Consider the following 17768-nt stretch of genomic DNA (forward strand, 5'->3'; position numbering starts at 1 on the left):
GTCACGCTCCTTCCCGAGTCCATATTCAACAATGAACGTCAGCCTGCTTTAATATGAGATTTTCAGTGTTCGACGTCAATCCGTATTTCAAGTCAGCTAAGCACTGCACAGATCTGGGCTTAATTTCAGGTTTAAGGGCAACCTTTGGTGTTCACTGGTGGGGGATCATGTTCACTTATCTACATTAGCGACTCTCTAGTGGGTGGGTTGGACCAGGCCTCAATGCTCACCAGTGAGTCCCTGTTTGTTCCATTCTCTGTCAAGATGATGCAAGTGCGGAAATAATGTTGAGTTACGGGCCCCGGGGAGGCCAATCCATGATGTGTGTGTGTGTGTGTGTGTGCATGTGTATTTCCAGGTATGCTTTTACTGTATTGCCAGTTTATCTGCTATCAATGTCACGCTGAAAAGAAGCCATTGTGAATCAGGTACTTTGGAGATGGTATTGCACAATGGATGAAAATCTGACGGTACTTTTCTTCGTTCGAAAGTCCTTCATTTTTCTTCCTAAAAACCACTGAATGAAATGCAGCCCAAAACCATGAAAGAGCCTCAACCATGTGTTACAGATGAGCATATAAACTCACGGGCCTCTACTGTCGACGTCTACTGACTGAAATTAGAATTCATGATCCCATAAGACCCGTTGGCACTGATTTTCAGTCCACTTCTTGTGTGTTTGGCATCCCCAGTCTTCTCTCTCTGCTTGCCTTCCTTAAGAATGGCTTTTTGACAACCATCTTTCCATAGAGACCATTTCTGATAAGGCTTCAGTGAACAGTAGATGGGTAAATTGATGACAGATGCTTTGCTCTGGTCCTGTGTTAGGTATCTGTGTTTTTTTTTTTTTTTTTTTTTTCCTTGTTTCTTAACACTAGCATCCCCAGGCTTCTACCTTTCTACCTATAAAACCCGAGAGCAGTCAAATGGTGGAAGTGGAAGCTAAATTGGCTAGTCATTCATATGTATATTAGGTCGTTACCTAGGAATTCTGGAGGGAGGGGAGTGGGGGTGAGTGATTGAGGGGGGGGGGGAGCTGCTAAAAGCTGTGAACTTCCTTTTGTGTTTCATCTTGATGCATTCTCAATCATCCAGGGAAATAAATCTCCAAAAGTCACCAACTTGGAGTGTTTCAGTTTGCCATCTTGGGGAGAAATCAACACACATGGGTGTATGTCCTTTGTTGCTGACATTTATTGATAAAAACAGTACAAAAAACCAACCATTTGTACACATATTTACAAATAATTCAACATTGTCAGCAATCACTCACAATCCTGGCACTGCCACGGTATCTGTCGTCTGCATTTACCACATGTGTACCTGTAGCAGTGAACACATCGCACAGTGGCCTGATTTTTTTTGCATCTGTGTACTTGGATTTTAGGTCGCAAGCCACCCAAAACTTGCTCCATGCACCACTCAGCAGGCCATTTGTAAATATGTGTACAAATGGTTGGTTTTTTGTACTGTTTTTATCAATAAATGTCAGCAACAAAGGACATACACCTATGTGTGTTGATTTCTCCCTAAGATGGCAAACTGAAACACTCCAAGTTGGTGACTTTTGGAGATTTGTTTCCCTGGATGATTGAGAATGCATCAAGATGAAACACAAAAGGAAGCTCACCGCTTTTAGCAGCTCCCCCACCCCCTCAATCACTCAGTGAGTGATTGAGGGGGTGGGGGAGTGGAGTGTTTCAGTGTTTCAGTTTCAGTTCTACAAAATAGCCTAAATAAAATCCCTTCCTTCCATCTTGAAAGGAGACTTTCATACTTTACAAACTCAAACAAAGAGAATCTATGAAAACATCCAGTGATGTTAGGCTTCTCATTATAGTTCACAATATAAGATTCTAACCAACCTTGTTATCATAACAGCCACATGGTCAACAAACAACAAGCATTACTCTTTCTTTTAAAACTGTGTACAGCAGATGAACAATATCTGAAAGTCATGTCCATAAAGCCTGATTCTTATAATTTTGTCCTACTTGTCTTTTCCTCAAATTGTTTTAAAGGAACACTGCACACCATGGCAGGTTTGGCAGGTTTTTGTCAGTTAATGCCTGTCAAACTGTTTGATCTTTGGCATTTTTCTTAGATTCAACTTAAGTAGTGAAAGCAAACTGTTTTTGTGACAGGCTGACAGTAACACAGTGCTGAAAGAGCCAATTAAAAATTGGTTCTTTGCTAAGTTGTCTGTTGCATGTTCATACAATACTGATTTATTCCTCGAGTTAGATGTCTTTTTCATCCTTGACTGATAGGTCGGTGTTAGGTATGCAGGTTAGGCTTAGACGTGACACTAAACCGCCTGCAGTGTGTTTCTAAAATGGCAGTGTACAGGATTAGACTGAAAATGAGTTAAAAAGCAGACCGTGTCCCAAGAAAACATCTAAGAGTTTGGAGAACTTTTGCTCAAGATAACTATCAAGGACCAAATTAGGTCCTTGGAAGCCAGATATAAAGAAATAAAGGATGGCTCAGGACTTTTACAAAGTACAGTATGTTCTGTCTTTAATGATGTGTAGTAGACATCAAAAATGAGGAACAAAACAATATTAGCATCCATCAGCAGTTCTTTAGGGGCAACCGTGGGCTCAGATTAACTGGTTGCTGATGTCTTTGGTGGGCTGTTTATTGCTGAGCAGGGAGTATACTTTGAGTTTATCAGGGCCTCTTGTACTGAACTAGAGTAACAAAAGTTTAAAGTTGCTGATTGTCAAACCAAAACAAGCTTAAAGACACAAAAACAATCATTGAAAAAATGTAATGTGAAAGCTGTAATAGTTGGTTGCACCAAGCTGAGAGGAAGAAAACCAAATACAAATATTGGTAAATGAAGCTTTAACTTAATAAAATCCCTCATTCGCAAACCTGTTTAAACGAATAATTCCAGAAAATCCAAACAGTGATTTATTGTCTGTTTTGAAACAGGCTGTTTGTACAGCTTCAGCCAGTGTTGCTCAAATTACCCTCAAAGTTTACTGGTGGTCATTAACATTTAAATCATTGGCTTGATAAGGAAAGCACTGCTTTACAAGCTTTCAACCTCATGTTTTATGTTTGAAAGTTTATTGTCGGCCACCGCTTTGACACCCACCCTCCCTTCCAGGCTGAAATTCTTCTCTTTTTTCCCCTTTTTCTTCTTTCCTATTATAACCCAGCCCCTCTTTGAGACCTCCCTCTCCTTTCTCCTTCTCCTCTTCTCTCCTTTTCCTTCTCCTCTTCATGCCTTTTTTTTTTTTTTTTTTTTTTTTTTTTTTTTTTTTTTCTTCACTCCTTTCAAGTCTCTTTTTCAAAATCTTCTTTGCTGTCGCTTTGTGAGTAAAAGGATTGTGGCTAAATGGGCCACAGAGGGGTCCCTGAACTTCTCACTTGCTGAGAGAACGATTCCTGGACTTCACCCAAGCCTTAAATCACTCCTCAGCTCTCCCTCTAGAAACTTCTCTTGCTCACTCGGGGTCTCTTCCCACTGTTCCTCCCTCCCTCCCTTCCTCCTGTTTGTATGTCATCCTGCTGTGGATCCAGATGAGTGCAGCCTCCTTTGTCCTGCAAAGAATGAATGTAAGAAATGGACATGTGTACACTGCGGGCAATCTGTTGGGGTTTGAGGTTTCAGTCCCTTTTTAAGAATAGAAGAAGAAGCTCGTGCGCAGCATAATTAATCAAGCCTGTCAATCATTAATCACCTGCTTACATAACTGTGTTCACACCTGAATCTGAACACCCCATTCTTACGCAACCATGTGAGCGATGCTGATCTGAAATGAGCTGAGTCAAGTCAAGTCAACTTTATTTGTCAATTCTGCCACATGTACAGGACATACACAGAATAGAAATTGCGTTACTCTCAAACCCTAGTGATTAGAAAAATGCAAATAAAATAATTAAAAAGTAAAAATTTAAATAAATACAATACAATTTTACGTATAACAAAAAAAAGCTATGCAATATACAATATTCAAGTAAGAAGGCATAGTGGTGCAAAATAGGCAAATAGTGCAAATGGGGATTTAGTAGTGAGCAGCTTAGCTCTGCATTTGGAAGTGTTTGAGATACCCACACGTCATTCGCACAACGATCAGCAAAGAATTCATTGTCGAAGCTTTTATCATGTGGTCGCAAAAAAGCTGAGATCGGAAATGTTTTAATTCCCTCACTCATGTTGCTGCGGCGGGATCGGCTCTATTAAACAAGCCCCGATGGGGAACTTTGGCTTTGTGTGGGTGCGGATTTCTCTTTATGTGAAGAATGTTGAGGACATGCTTGTTTTTGACAGCGTTAGGAGGCTGAAATGACTTGCTTGTACTTGACTGTCTAACCAGGACCATATTGTTGGGGTCAACAGCGGTATGAACCTGAGAAGGCCAGATCTCCTGTGTTTGAAGGTGCGGAGATGTGTACTCACTCCTGGGAGACATTTTCCATAAGGGTTAGAAATACACAGTGTTGGGCAAGTTACTTTGAAAGGGTAATTGATTATAGTTACTAGTTATTACTTCAAAAAAAGTAACTGAGTTACAAGATTCTAAAAGTAATTAATTACTTGAAAAGTAACTATTGCGTTACTTTAAAAAAAAAAAAATGTTTACCCCTCTGGGCTCCAGGGTATAATTGGCTATTTTTGACTACTTTTGATGTGTCCTCTACATTTCACCTTTAAAAACTATTTACTTTGTCTTGTTTGGTATCATTGTTTTCAGCACAACCTCACGTGCCTGAATTTACAGTTATGTTTTCATTTTGGCATACTGTATTAACACAATTGATCTAAAATCGGACAAAAAACGTAAAATCAGAGTAGAGAAAGTTGTTTTTTAATGTAACAACCACAAACCTGTTTATTGAATCATATTTCATAACTTTAAATGCAAATATAAATTGTCAATTTTAAAATCATATGCACAAGTTTTGCAAACAAAGTTATTTGCAGCCATTTACCTTTTACCCCCCTTTTTTTTTTTCTTTTTTTTTTTTTTTTTAAAATAACCATTTCAAACTATTTACAGAACAATCAGCTGTTCTGCATTCAATAAGATGCCGCACAGATTATTTGTGCCACTACAAAAAATAATTTCTGTCCACTATAAAGGAGAACATCACAGCCTGATACCTGGAGACAGCAGTCACCTCATTATTCTGACACACAACACAAAACTATCCACAACACTACACACTCCAAACACGCTAAACGTCACAAATCTCTCATTGTTTTGCCCCTTTAGCTCCAGGTGTTGTGCCAAAAAGTGATCGTCTACCAGAAAGTGATTGCCGTCCGCGGGAGCGCGCGCAGCTGTTTAAAGCTGTAGCGCCCGGATTACTTACAGCTACTTCCGTGTAACTGATATAAGGTGCAGTAAGCTGAACACAGCTTCAACCGTCTGTTTGTTGAAAAATAGTAACGCGACCGCATTTTCTTGTTAGTAACCGTAACGGCGTTGAAACGATAGGAATAGTAATTAGTTTAACCCGTTACTGAAAAAAGTAACGCCGTTACTTGTAACGCCGTTATTCCCATCACTGGAAGTTGCAGATATTTCTACACCATCAAAAGGAAGATCAGTTATTTACTTTGGCCCTATGAAACTGATAAAAGTGTGCTCATTGGTAACTGCGACCCTTGTTTCTGTCTTTGTGTCTGCACAACTGCACTAACAGCACATTATTCATTATATTTGGCAAACATGGAGGAATGGTGCTGAGTCGACCACATTACCACCGTATCTGTCAAATTCCTCCAGGCCCAAAGTTCTGTGTGTTTGCAGAAATGTATACATTTAAAAAAACAACTTTTGTTCTCAAACAGGAGGGATTTTCATGGGGTTTGTTTATTTAAACTGTTCTATTTCACTGCAGATTTTGCAGCACAAGAGTCTGTTATTAGTACATTTATTTTCACACCCTTCACCTGATGCCAACTGTGATTGTCAAGTATGCTGATGCCAGTCCACCTTCTCATTTGGTTTCCGATCCACAGAAGGCGCTTTGTATCCAGGGGTGGACTAATATCATCTTAATCAGCGAACTGTAGTTTTTAAGATGGATGGTTTCTTTGAATCAGCTCTGTCCTCTGTCCTCCTCTGTCTACAGGTCCTGGCAGGCAGCGCGAGTTAACTTTGGCTCAGGTGGCCAACTCCGGCTTCAATGTGTCCATTCACGCAGCCATTCGATCTTCAAAGTGGAAGCTACTGACTGGGTACCCAGGTCAGTATCTTCTGTCAACTTCTAATGTCATATTTAGTCTAAGTGGGACGTAGAATATGAAACACAGTAATGCACAGGAAGACATTCATTTCTTATCTTTATTTTTTTTTAAAAAGAAAAAAGAACTTAATACAATCAAACACTCCATCCCAAGTAAAAGTCCAACGTCATAAAGTAGCAATACATGAAGTAAAGTTTGGTAGTAGCAAATATTTGAATATATCTTATGTAAAACGGTAAAGTTGTTGTTGTCAGAGCTGACAGCATGTCCTCATTGTGCAGGAGGAAAATAGTTCTCTCTTCCTTCATTTTTGAGACCCAGAGACCATCTTTTATCTTCAGTCTGTGGTCTGGTCAATGAGCCAAAGTGCCATTAGCCGTGGCCCTGCCCACTGGGTACCACTTGGCCCATTACATTGTGATCACACTGTGGAAAATGTATATTTATATGGGGGGGGGGGGGTAAAAATGTATTCTGGGTCTTGGAGGATTTATTTATTTAGTTATTTTTTTAAATTATTGTTCTAATACCAATACTAAGTGATCGATCTAACCAGTAAGAAGCAAGTTGCCTTATGGCTCAGTCATACTAGAGTAAAAAGATGGCAGCCTTGTTGCCACTAGGAAAAGCAGTGGTTGCCTGGTCATTTTTATTTATTTAAATTATTATTATTTTTCTGTCTGATCTTAAGTGGACCGGACCAGTGAAACTCCCCTTTCTGTCAGTAAAGAAGTTTAACTACACATTTAATCCCTGAGATATTCTAATATAAGAAAAGTGCAATTTTAGCAGTGCGTCTCAGTTTTTGCACATGATAAAATTCATCTATAATAAGTAGGGCAGGAAAAAAGAACAAACAAGCTGAACAGAAAATGCAGATGGGGTTTTCTTCCCTTCTTAACAATACTGCTAATGTCCTTTTTGTTATCCCCAGGATGTGACGTTTGGTTCCCCCGACCTGACGGCAACACCTCCGACTCAAGCTCCTCTGAGGTAGATCAGCTGAAGCCTGTCATGCTGTTTAACATTGAAAAGGATCCAGAAGAGAGAAATGAGGTGTCTGCTCAGTTCCCCAAGGTAGTCGAGCATCTCCTCTGTAGACTAGAGCACCACCAAAAAAGTGCTCAGCCCATAAACTTTCCTGACGATGACCCTAGATGTGACCCAGGCCCCACTGGAGCCTGGGGGCCCTGGGCTTAGGCGGATATTACCGATATTGTAGTGTTTTGTTTACTGTGAATTACAACAGTAGGAATTTTCCTTTGTGGGGAAAGGTGAAGTTTTACAACAATTTTTGTTTGTTTTTAAAAGAGAACAGCCAATACCAAAGAATTCAGAAAGTCATTAACAGCAGCACCTTTACTCTGCCTTACATAAATCTGGTTACAGCGGATTAGTTTAAATGAATCAACACCGCTAATTGTCCCATAAAAGCAAAGGCTGAGGAGGGTGGATGGCAGCAATCTTTCACTCCAGACACTTTAATTCATTTGGAAGCCTAATGTTTAGCCCCAACCATCCTTGCTGGAAAACTCAAAAACCAGTTTTATTTGTTATCTATCATCCACCTGGGCCTTACTCAGAGATTCTTATCTGCTCTCTCAGACGTTTTATCTTAGGCTGTATCAGGTTAGGGCTGGATCAAGTGACCCTGAATCCTCTCTTAGTTACTCTGCAACAGGTCTAGGCTGCTGGGGGCCCCTGATGGACTGAGTGTTTCTTTTTCACTCACTGTGTGTTTATAAATCACTAGTTATTATTAATCTCTGTCTATCTTCACCAGTGAATCTTCGTCAGATCACGACCGGTTGAGGTATATAAGTGCATAGTGTTGTCTCTGAGGGGAGCTACACTATACATTTGCATGTCTAGAATCTGAGCAGGAGAAACTAATTTCTTTCATATACGCATCCTCTTTGACCTTTGACCCCTAGGTGTTTGACCTTCCACTGAAAGCAGCATGCAGACTAGAGCAGGAAATGCTTCCTGCTGAGAGCAGGCGGCCGCTGTCCGAATGTGGGCCGCGACCCTTAACCTGCCCTGCATGTTGATTGACAGCTGAGCACAACAAACAACAATACTGCTGCTACAGAAAAACAGAGCCGTAGACCTATTTGTCATTAAGGAGTCAATGATGCTCGTGTTTTGTTTGTCACATTTCCCAGACTTGTCACTATAGAAACCAAAGCTGCAATGCTGTTTGCTCTCAGCTCCTTGCTCCATGTGACGTTTAACATATATCTTGCACTGTTACCCACTCAAATCTGTCCTTTAAATGTGAAGGATATGCCAATACGTTTATGCAAAGTTGTGAGGGTTTGAACTCGTGTTTCAGTTTAAATGGTTTGTTTTGAAATGTTCTTTTGTTACGCTAAAAGCAAATCAGTGGATTGATTTTTGTTTTGTAATTTGTAATAAGGAAATGGATACCTTGGCTTCCTTAATTTATAATTATTAATATTTGTTCCATAAATACCAGCACCACAAAAAGTCTGTATGAAGTATATTATCTTTATTAACATGTTTCCAAATCCTGGTCGGTGTGCCTAAATATGTGACATAACTTTTTTGTAAGTAAAAAGTACTTGGAATAAAAGAGTATAGTATTTTGAGATTAATCTTTTACTGTGTTGCACAGTATAAAGCTGATTGAGAGTAAAGTATATTTTAAAACACTGTAAATCTCTTTTCTATCTGTTTTAATACACTCAGTTTACTTCAATATCATCTCTTTAAAGCACAAAACTGATCATAATTCAAAAGTGTTACATTGACTTTCTCAGCGTCTTCACTTGTCTGTGGTCCAAAGTAAGTCCTACTTAGTTAAACTGAATTTTGATGCTTAATTGATGAGTGGCCTTTGAGATTTTTTAGGGCAAATTTCACTAAATTATTTATTAAATAACAGTCAGCCCAGATGGCATGCCCATGTCCACTGCCAATTTCTTACTTAAATTTTTAAAACCTACTCTACATTTTTGTTTTCTAAGTTATTTATTTGGTGTCTAAGTCTGTCATGGTACCACATGCTAAAGTAAAATGGCATTTGTGGCAGTTAAATGGAGTTCAAACTGGGATTTTGGTAACAGCAAATACCATAGTACCACATGATTATTTTATGTTTCTGAGAAAGTGCTTCTTACTTTGCTGAGGCTGTAAATTTGTCACTTTGTCAGTTTACTCTACAATCAAAACTCTGCGTTTCAGTATGATGGGATAGTCTATTTAATTAGACGTTACTAGTGTTTGCAATTCATGTAAAACCAGGGCCTGTAAGTTTCTCAGCTCGACTGCAGACCACTTTTGCACTTCTCATGCCCCGTTTGTGGTGAAGTGCCCCTCCTGACAGGCTGCTCAGTCTTCCCCTACGTGTCATTATGATCAGGGTGCCCCTGCGGTGTCACAGCTCGTCTCCTCCTCATAGTTTTCAAAGTGGTTTTGGTGTGTCTTTCGCACTTAATTCTGCACTTTGACTCAACACCGTGAGTGTCGAGCACAGTCTTCAGCTCTGATGTGCCTCCGCTGTATCAACACTGCGATTCGCTGACTCTGATGTCACCCCACGTTGTTGTTTTTTCAGCTGCAATGACAAAGCTATGTGTGGCTCCAGAGAGATGCCCCTGAAAGATATGACAGGGTAAAGATATGATATCCCAGTGTTGGGCTCAGATGTTTTTCCAGTGAGCACATGTGGGATGCATACAAAAAAGCAGGCTGCCACCCTTGATTCCTTTCTGGTATGTTCACAAGATGAGACTGAAGGTCTCACAGTCAAGTGGGACGAGAATTCCAAACAAGATTGTCTGTGCCGCCAGCCTGTGAAAACAGATTAAAATCATACTGACCAGTGCAGTCAGGAATGTGTTGAACCTTGAGCCTCGAAGAGGGGAAACCCAACGGCTTATCGCACCTAATTAAAAACGGCTATGTAGATATTTTGTACCGTATGTTGTTGAGGGTCGCAAAGGTGTTTGTGTGGGATATCGATGAAATTTTAAAAACTTTACATAAATAAAATGATCACATTACATCAGCAAACAGTGGACTTTGAAAAACATCACACTTAATGTAATTTATATACACATTAACAGCTCTGTTGGGCTTTACCTAGCATTAGCACTGGGGCGCTCTCAGCTAAATGCTAACACATTGCTTTAACAAGCTAACATTTGCTCATTAGCTTCCTGCCAATGAACTTTTGGGACCACAGTCTTGTTTTTATTTTTATTTTTTAAAGCTATCGGTTTACTTTTATGTGGCTTAAGATGGTTTTGTATTGTTCTGGTTTTATTGTATCTTTTCCTACCTCGGTCAATGAAATTTACTGACATTCAAAGAAAAACTTGCGCATTAACCCTCTGTAGGACCTACAGCCATTTTTCATCCACAGCGTTTTTTAATATTAGGCCATTTTCACTGTGTTGAATAGAATATAGCCAAACCTTCCAACCCTTTTTTTTTCTTTTTTCTTTAGAATTGCCGTCTCCGTTTATTAGATTAGCTTAAAGTGGCTAAGCTACAAACCGCCATCCACATGAGGTCCTAGAGCCATAAATCGCCCCATTGAAACCCATTATAAACGCTATTTTTCACTGCAGGATTTATACCGTTAACATCTGGGTGATGGCTTAGGTTTCGTTTTTGTTTTGAAGAAGAGGCCTTAGAATTGTAATTTTCTTTTATTTGTCCACCGGGTGGCGCCCTTGCTCCACATTTGACCCGGGGCTGGAAAACAGCGGGCTGCTTAGACAGACCTGCGGGGAATGAAGCCTCATTTCCGGCGTGCAGCAGCGGCTTCGCCCGCTGATCGGGCGGGACCATTTTTTGGTCCCTAGGACCGTTAGAGGGTGCTTTTTTTTTTTTTTTTTTTTTTTTTTTTTTTTTTTAGTCAACAGGAAATGACGTATTTGTTGTCACGTGGTATCGTACGTGTGTGCTGGAAAAAGGAGTCCCCGGTCATCGTGCCCCGGTCATCGTCGCGACGTACCCCGGGAAGATGCACTTATTTCGGCCTAGAGGAGGAGCATTTGCCGCCTGGAGACCATTTTCTGGTCTTGAAAAAAAAAAAAAAATAAAAGGCGATCGAAATGAATGTTGGTGCCAATCTTTAGTCCATCCAAAGGCCTAATTAAAAGTACAATAAAATATAACTTTCAAATGTATTTTATGGAAAATATTTAATTTTTTCATTTTTTTCGCCAAAAACGGCCGTGCGCTCATGTGACAAAACCGGGATATAGAGGGTTAAAATCCGCGAAATGTAATTAAAACTTGACATGAATATTTCAAGGAGAAGTAGGTCTAAAAGATTGGCTAATTTAAAGTGGAAAAAAATATTAATGTATAATCTTTTTATAGCACTTTTTATGGCGTGGTCGATTTTTGGCTCTAGGACCTCATAAGGGGTACTTTTTTTTTTTTTTTTTTTTTTTATTTAGACTTACCAAGGGTTAAAAGGACGCGATCTGTGAGAGATGCATCAGGTCACTGGGAGTGGTTTGACTGGAAAAAAGGGAGTGCTTATTCCAGATAAGTCTATTAGGAGAGATTACAAAGAGATGTTCCAAGGTTTGTTTGTTTGTTTGTTTGTTTTTTTCAATACAACAGGGGTTGGTTATTTTGCAATGCCAAGGATGATACTCACAGGGGGACTGCTGGGGTCGTACGAGGGTGAACAGCCAGGTGAGTTGCTGAGGTGAGTATTTCAGAAGGAACTGGTCAGCTCGAGACAGGTAAGTAGTCCTGGTAAGAGAACTGCTCTTTAGCCACACAGGGAATACCGGGAAGCTACAACATCAGTTTGCAGGAACGCAGTTGCACAATAAATCTCAGAGACAGGCAGAGAAGCTGAGTGCTGGAGGTGGTCCTTGCATACTGGCTGCTGATGAGGCTGATTGGGTTGACAAGACTCCAACACAACCTCGGCCGAAGCACCAGAACAAAAGCAAACCAGTGCGGGACTTTCTGAATTGTTTGAAAGCACTTCATAAATAAACTTTATTACTTGCAGTACTGTGCAGTATTTCATTGGTTCAAATGGTGGCCTTTACTGCTAGAGGAGCCAAAACTTTATCAGAAACTTTCATGCAATTTGTGATATGCTAATTATTGTTTATTTTCTGTTGGATGTTGTTCAGATTGGATCTATGTATCTACTTTAAAAAAAAAAACATGCACAATATATTCTGTAAGTCCAAGCTTTGTAGTTATAAAAGTAAATACCCAGGTACAGTTCAAATATGGGCTTATAATGAATTATAACACAGATTATGAGAATGATCCTGTTTTTAAAAGCTTAAGCTCAGCTCTCGGCTTTAAGATTTAGCAATACACTATGTGCCATTACAAAATCAATGCCATTCACTAAGTTTACTTTTTTTCTTTTCTTTCTTCCTGCATTGTCACACAGCTTAGTTTACCTTGTATTTATTTTGCAAATATGCCAGAAACATTTGTACATTTTCCCACCTTTTTCCCTATGTCCTCTCTGGAATTAGCACTTGTCGCAGTGTATGCTAAGGAAGAACACAGTAATTTGTGGGCTGCTATTTATAGAAAAAACAAAGCCTCTAAATGTAACTTCTTAATTGCTGCTTCTCATACAAGATTTTGCACTGAACAGACTGGAGACCACGTTGAGTGCGGTGCATTTTTGCACAAACTTATAATTCACTTGTTTTGCCTCTGTTTAGCACTTTAGGCTACCCTTTCCTCTACATGGTGTTAACAACAGAACCATTCTACGATGTAAATCCTTTCTGTAATTATTCATTATTTATCTCAAGTTCTAAACTTGTGCGTTCATTGATGAAGAGTTGGATTCCTGGTACAAAGTCACTCAGATCTTAGAGAAGCTAACCTTGTAGATCAAACTAGATAAATTAAATTTACAGATTATAAGTTAAACTATTTCTACAGTGAATTTTTGCACTTTCAGTCTGGCTTTCAAACCAAAGGTCAGTCAGAGTAGCAGTGATCCCAAGAACTGAAAGGATAACATCAGGGCTGCTATCATTGTCAATAACTGCAGTTGTTTAGCCAGAAACTCCATGACCGAGTCATGGGACTTCCCTTGTGTTTCCATTTTATTCCAGTTTCATTTGACTGACCAAGAAGCACAAATAGGTGGGGCACTGAAGTCCTGGCAGCAGTTGCTCCCCTCCTAGTCACAACACTCTCAAAATAGTGCATTCACACTTGTTCACTGTTGTGCAAAGTGCACACAAACATACAAAACTGTTTGAAACTATTGTTCTTCAAATGAACTGACTGAGCAATCTTACACTAACTCAACATATAATTCTATTGACAATGAAAAGAATATAAGACTGGAGATGCGAGATGGTCCATTCACATGTCTGAAAATATTGCAAGTATGGCTCTCTGCTGTGTAGCCTTCAGACTGTTGGACCTTCAGTATGTGACCTTTCTGTATTGATTGATAATGTGTCTAAGACTCAGCTGTTAGCCTCCCAGTCAAGGTTGAGCCTCAGATTTAGAGAGAATGTGACGGGTAGCCACAGTAATACTGTGTGAATGACTTGTCGATACAAAGTGAGTGTAATAAACGGACATTTTAATTGGGAAACAGTTCACCTTTTAGAAACATAGAAATTTCACATTTATTAACCTTAACTGAGTTTTTACTTGTAACATAAAAGCAAAAGTCAAACAAGTAAAGGTCAATGGAGTTACTCAGAAAATATGGATAGAAACCATATAAACTCTGTAGCTGTAATAGTGTCCTATTTGTCTTACATAGTAAGTCATGGGAGGTCAGCTTTGGTGTTTGTTAATTTTTTTTTATTAAATCCTCATGGAGGAGCAACTTGCAGTAACTGAATATGCCCTTGTTCACTTTTGACTAAAGAATATCACCCACCTGCTATATCCTTAATAGGTGTTGAGTCCTTTGTTATTGGCTATTTATTGTGTCACATACAAAGCAATCCCATTCTTAAAAAAAAATACCCTGCTTTCCACCTTTTGATTTTAATAGGGACCATAATTTACACAATGAAGATGGTGTTGTTATGAGACTTGCAATTAGAACCATAGACTCATCTGGAAAGTGTTTCATCATAAATCCAGTGAGCTGAAGGCTTGTTTTCTCTAAAGCTTTGATTAAACTCTGTTGGGGACACAGGCATGGACAGCTTGAAAAAATTACAGCCAAGAAGCGATTGCTGCTATGCTTCTAAAAAGTCCACTGCCAGGAGCTGTTGCACAGTTGGTACATTGTAATGTAACATCTCTACAGACGAGTCTCACAGTTTTAAAAAGATTGGCAGGTAAGTCCACATGGACCCACGCTCACTGTCTGATGAGGACACTATGTCGCTGATTCCTACAGACTCACAAACACGGAAAGTATAACTGTAGACTTAGACTACTGCTGTGAATCTTTGTAGCCTACAGTGTAACGCACGTAGTGGCCGATGCCATCGCCAGCATTCATGCTTGTGCATGATTTCCATTACATCCGGGGTTTTTTTTTTGTTTTTTTTGTTTTTTTTGTTTTTTCTGCGGTGCTAGAAACAAATTCCTGGGACTTTGTCCCTCCTGGATCCCCACTGTTTGTTGTGATCAGTTTTTCTTTTCATACATTCCTTCCTGTCCATTCCAATAGTTTCCGAAATCTCCCTCCAGGAATTTTTTGACATATGTGAGTCTTTATATTGAGGTTATAATTATGAGCTGTTATGACATAACTAAGGCATAGGTGTAACACAAAGGGGTAAATCTCCTTTCAGACTCCATGAGTCTCCTCCTATTGGTTATTCAAGAGAATGCAGCTTTAAGGTATTCCCATATTAGCTACGTTTTTCATATACAGTTGAGGGAAGTAACTAGATGCAAAAACCTTTATGGAATAACAGATCCAAATTAAAAGAAAATATCCCAAACAGATTATCATCCTTAGAATTTAACAAACTATCATGCACATTAGTGGGGGATTAATTACAATCACACACACACACACAAAGCCCGTTCAACTATCTTAGTGAGCACCTTCACTGAAATAATGGTTTCCCTAGCCCCTCACCCTAACCATTAAAAATGAATGCCTAACCATAACCGAATTGTAACCCTGACACTAAAACCACATTTTGAGCCTAAAAAAGGCCTTCAAACTTGTGAGGACCGGCGAGTGTGTCCTCACAAGTATAGTAGGATGCAGATTTCGGTCCCCACAAAGATATCTAGACAGGAACACACACACACACACCCAGTTGCCCCTTTGAACAGCAGGTGGGTAGGCCTTATTAGAAATGACCATATTAGAAATATCTCCTCTGTGTGACATCATAAAGGTCCAAATTTAGAAAAGTTAAGAGTTTGCTGCCTGAGGTTTGGCCTCACAGGGATTACTGGTACATACTCTGACCTCATTATTTCAAACTTCAGCAATGTTTAATATTAGCACCCACCTCTGAAATAATCTATTTATAACAGAAAATTAAGGAAACACACATCAGGACTGCTTTAAATTACTTTAAATCATAATGGTTAGATATCTTCTTTACTCAAAAACAAGATTGTTCACTCTCAGTAAACATGAAGCAATAATTTTGACTAAAATGCAACTGAAACATATAAAACTCAAAGGTTTATGTATTCAAATACTTTATCTTTTAGGAAAATGTACTCGGTATAAACTAAATGGATACCAATCACGTACATTTCATTTGACCAAATTTCATTAAATGTAACATTTTACATTGTACATATGTAAGAAAACATGGAAAAATTTACATATAATTAAATTGGCTAAAATCAGCATTTTGGGCAGAAATGTTTTGCCTGGTGCTTACAGGCTGCTATACGACCCCTGAGTGAAGAAAGTCTATTTTTTCTGATATTAATACTTATTAATTAATACAGTGTTTTGTCCAGTTTTTCAATTAGTTGGTGAAAAAAAATGAAAATACACCAAATTCAGAAATATATTGGTGACACATTAGACTACATTTAATACAATTAAAAAAATTATCATCGGTTTTCAAGAGTCCGCTGAGAGTTGCAGAGAGGCAGTAACTGGTGGGTTTGGGGCGGGCTCTAGCGGAGCAGTCACTCCCATCCATCCTAACAGCAGTCCTGTCTGGGTAGAGGGTCGGACGCAGGGAGCCATTCATTCTTCTCCGGTGAAAACGTGGAGTAGGATGAATAGTCTGTGAGGGAGAAAATCAAACTCGAATCGAAACAGATAGTCAAGGCAAAACCTGCACAAACTTCAGAGAAGGCACAAAAAGAGATCATCCCACTGTGAGGATTTCACAGCTCCAGATCCGCGCCGACTGCAGCTTTTACACGTAAGTACGTGCGCAAAGGGGGAATGTTTTAAACAGTACTGTTCTTCCCTTAACAATGGAGTGGTTATTCTTTTCTGAAACAAGCCTGGAAGTGGAGAATCTCTTCCAGACGTAAGTGACTTTCACGGGACTTTGGCTGGTTTTTGTATTTCTCTCGGAGCACTGACGGGGAAACTCGTGGCAGAAAAGCCGAGTAGTCGGTTTCTTTGCCATGTAATGAAGCGCACTGGGACCCCAAAATGATGTCACTGTGACACCAGTCTGTTGGGTTTAGTTCTTTTATTAAAAGTCTCACCCGCGGATGACGCACGCGATACAATAAAATGCGTAAATTTGAGGTTTTTATTTTATTTTATTTTTTTAAGGTTAGATAAAACGATCATCAGTAGTTGTACCCATTTATGCAAATTCCAGTTTTAAAAATTAAAAATCCCTTCTTTTCTTGGTGTTTTGTTACACCTTGTTTGCAAGTTGTTAAGAACCATGAAACCTTAAAACTCGCATTTGGTCCTTAAAATGTCATGTGGTGGTGATGATGATGATGGGAAATGTCACACAGGTCTTGTTTGCTCAATAGTCACAAGTCAGTTTACTGTCAAAGAGGTCGATATGCAACAAATCACATTTGAGAATCTTTGATAACTGATTCATCTTTGTGTGATCTAGCTCTAAAGCAACACAGCATGATTTTTATTAATATTTTTTCAATGAAAACGTGCCATCAAAAGGCGTCATTAACCCCAAACACCTGATCCCTGCCCGGATTTCCTGTGTCAGTGGGCATATTGAAAGTTTAAAGTTGCTACGCTATTGAAACTCTAAGAGAAAGTCTGTCAGCGGTCTTGACAAAGTGCTACACAGATCGTTGGCTTGTGTTTCAGCAGTAAACCTGAGAACCGGTTGAAACCTCTGAACCAGAGCCTGAGAGGGACAAAGAGCAGCGACAACTGGCTTTTGAGCTCTCTGCACACAATAGATTTCAAAAATGTTGTTTTTTGCTCTAATACATAGTATTGTTGTCACTTTATAGCTGGGAAGGTCTTGTTTATATTCTGTAACTTAATGATGCTTAGTGAATGAATGACTGCAGCATTAAAGACAGCGGTTGCTTGAGGTCCACTGTCAGGGCTTGCCAGTGGTTTGAGTTTATGTGCCAGCACACGTGGTCCCTCAGGGCTCTGTGTTTGGCCCATTAAAAAAAGGAAAGAAAAGCACGAGCTTCATTCGTTACAACCCGGCAGAAC

The 17768-nt window shown here is 39.4% G+C and overlaps 1 protein-coding gene across 6 annotated transcripts in view; it reads left to right on the forward strand.

Moving 5' to 3' along the window:
• The window catches only part of arsb (arylsulfatase B), a 58120-nt gene that overhangs the window by 14492 nt on the left and 25860 nt on the right, over positions 1 to 17768 (forward strand). For 2 of the 6 annotated variants that reach the window (XM_024803108.2, XM_024803109.2), the window contains exons 7-8: positions 6097 to 6210; positions 7146 to 7288. In XM_024803108.2, coding sequence (XP_024658876.2) covers positions 6097 to 6210; positions 7146 to 7288 — 257 coding nt within the window. Of the gene's footprint in view, positions 1 to 6096; positions 6211 to 7145; positions 8888 to 17768 lie in introns of those variants that run through there. The other 4 variants (XM_024803107.2, XM_076886732.1, XR_013099546.1 and 1 more) reach the window with 4 other exon arrangements.

This window comes from Maylandia zebra, linkage group LG7 (genome assembly GCF_041146795.1).
Source record: "Maylandia zebra isolate NMK-2024a linkage group LG7, Mzebra_GT3a, whole genome shotgun sequence".
NCBI lineage: Eukaryota > Metazoa > Chordata > Actinopteri > Cichliformes > Cichlidae > Maylandia > Maylandia zebra.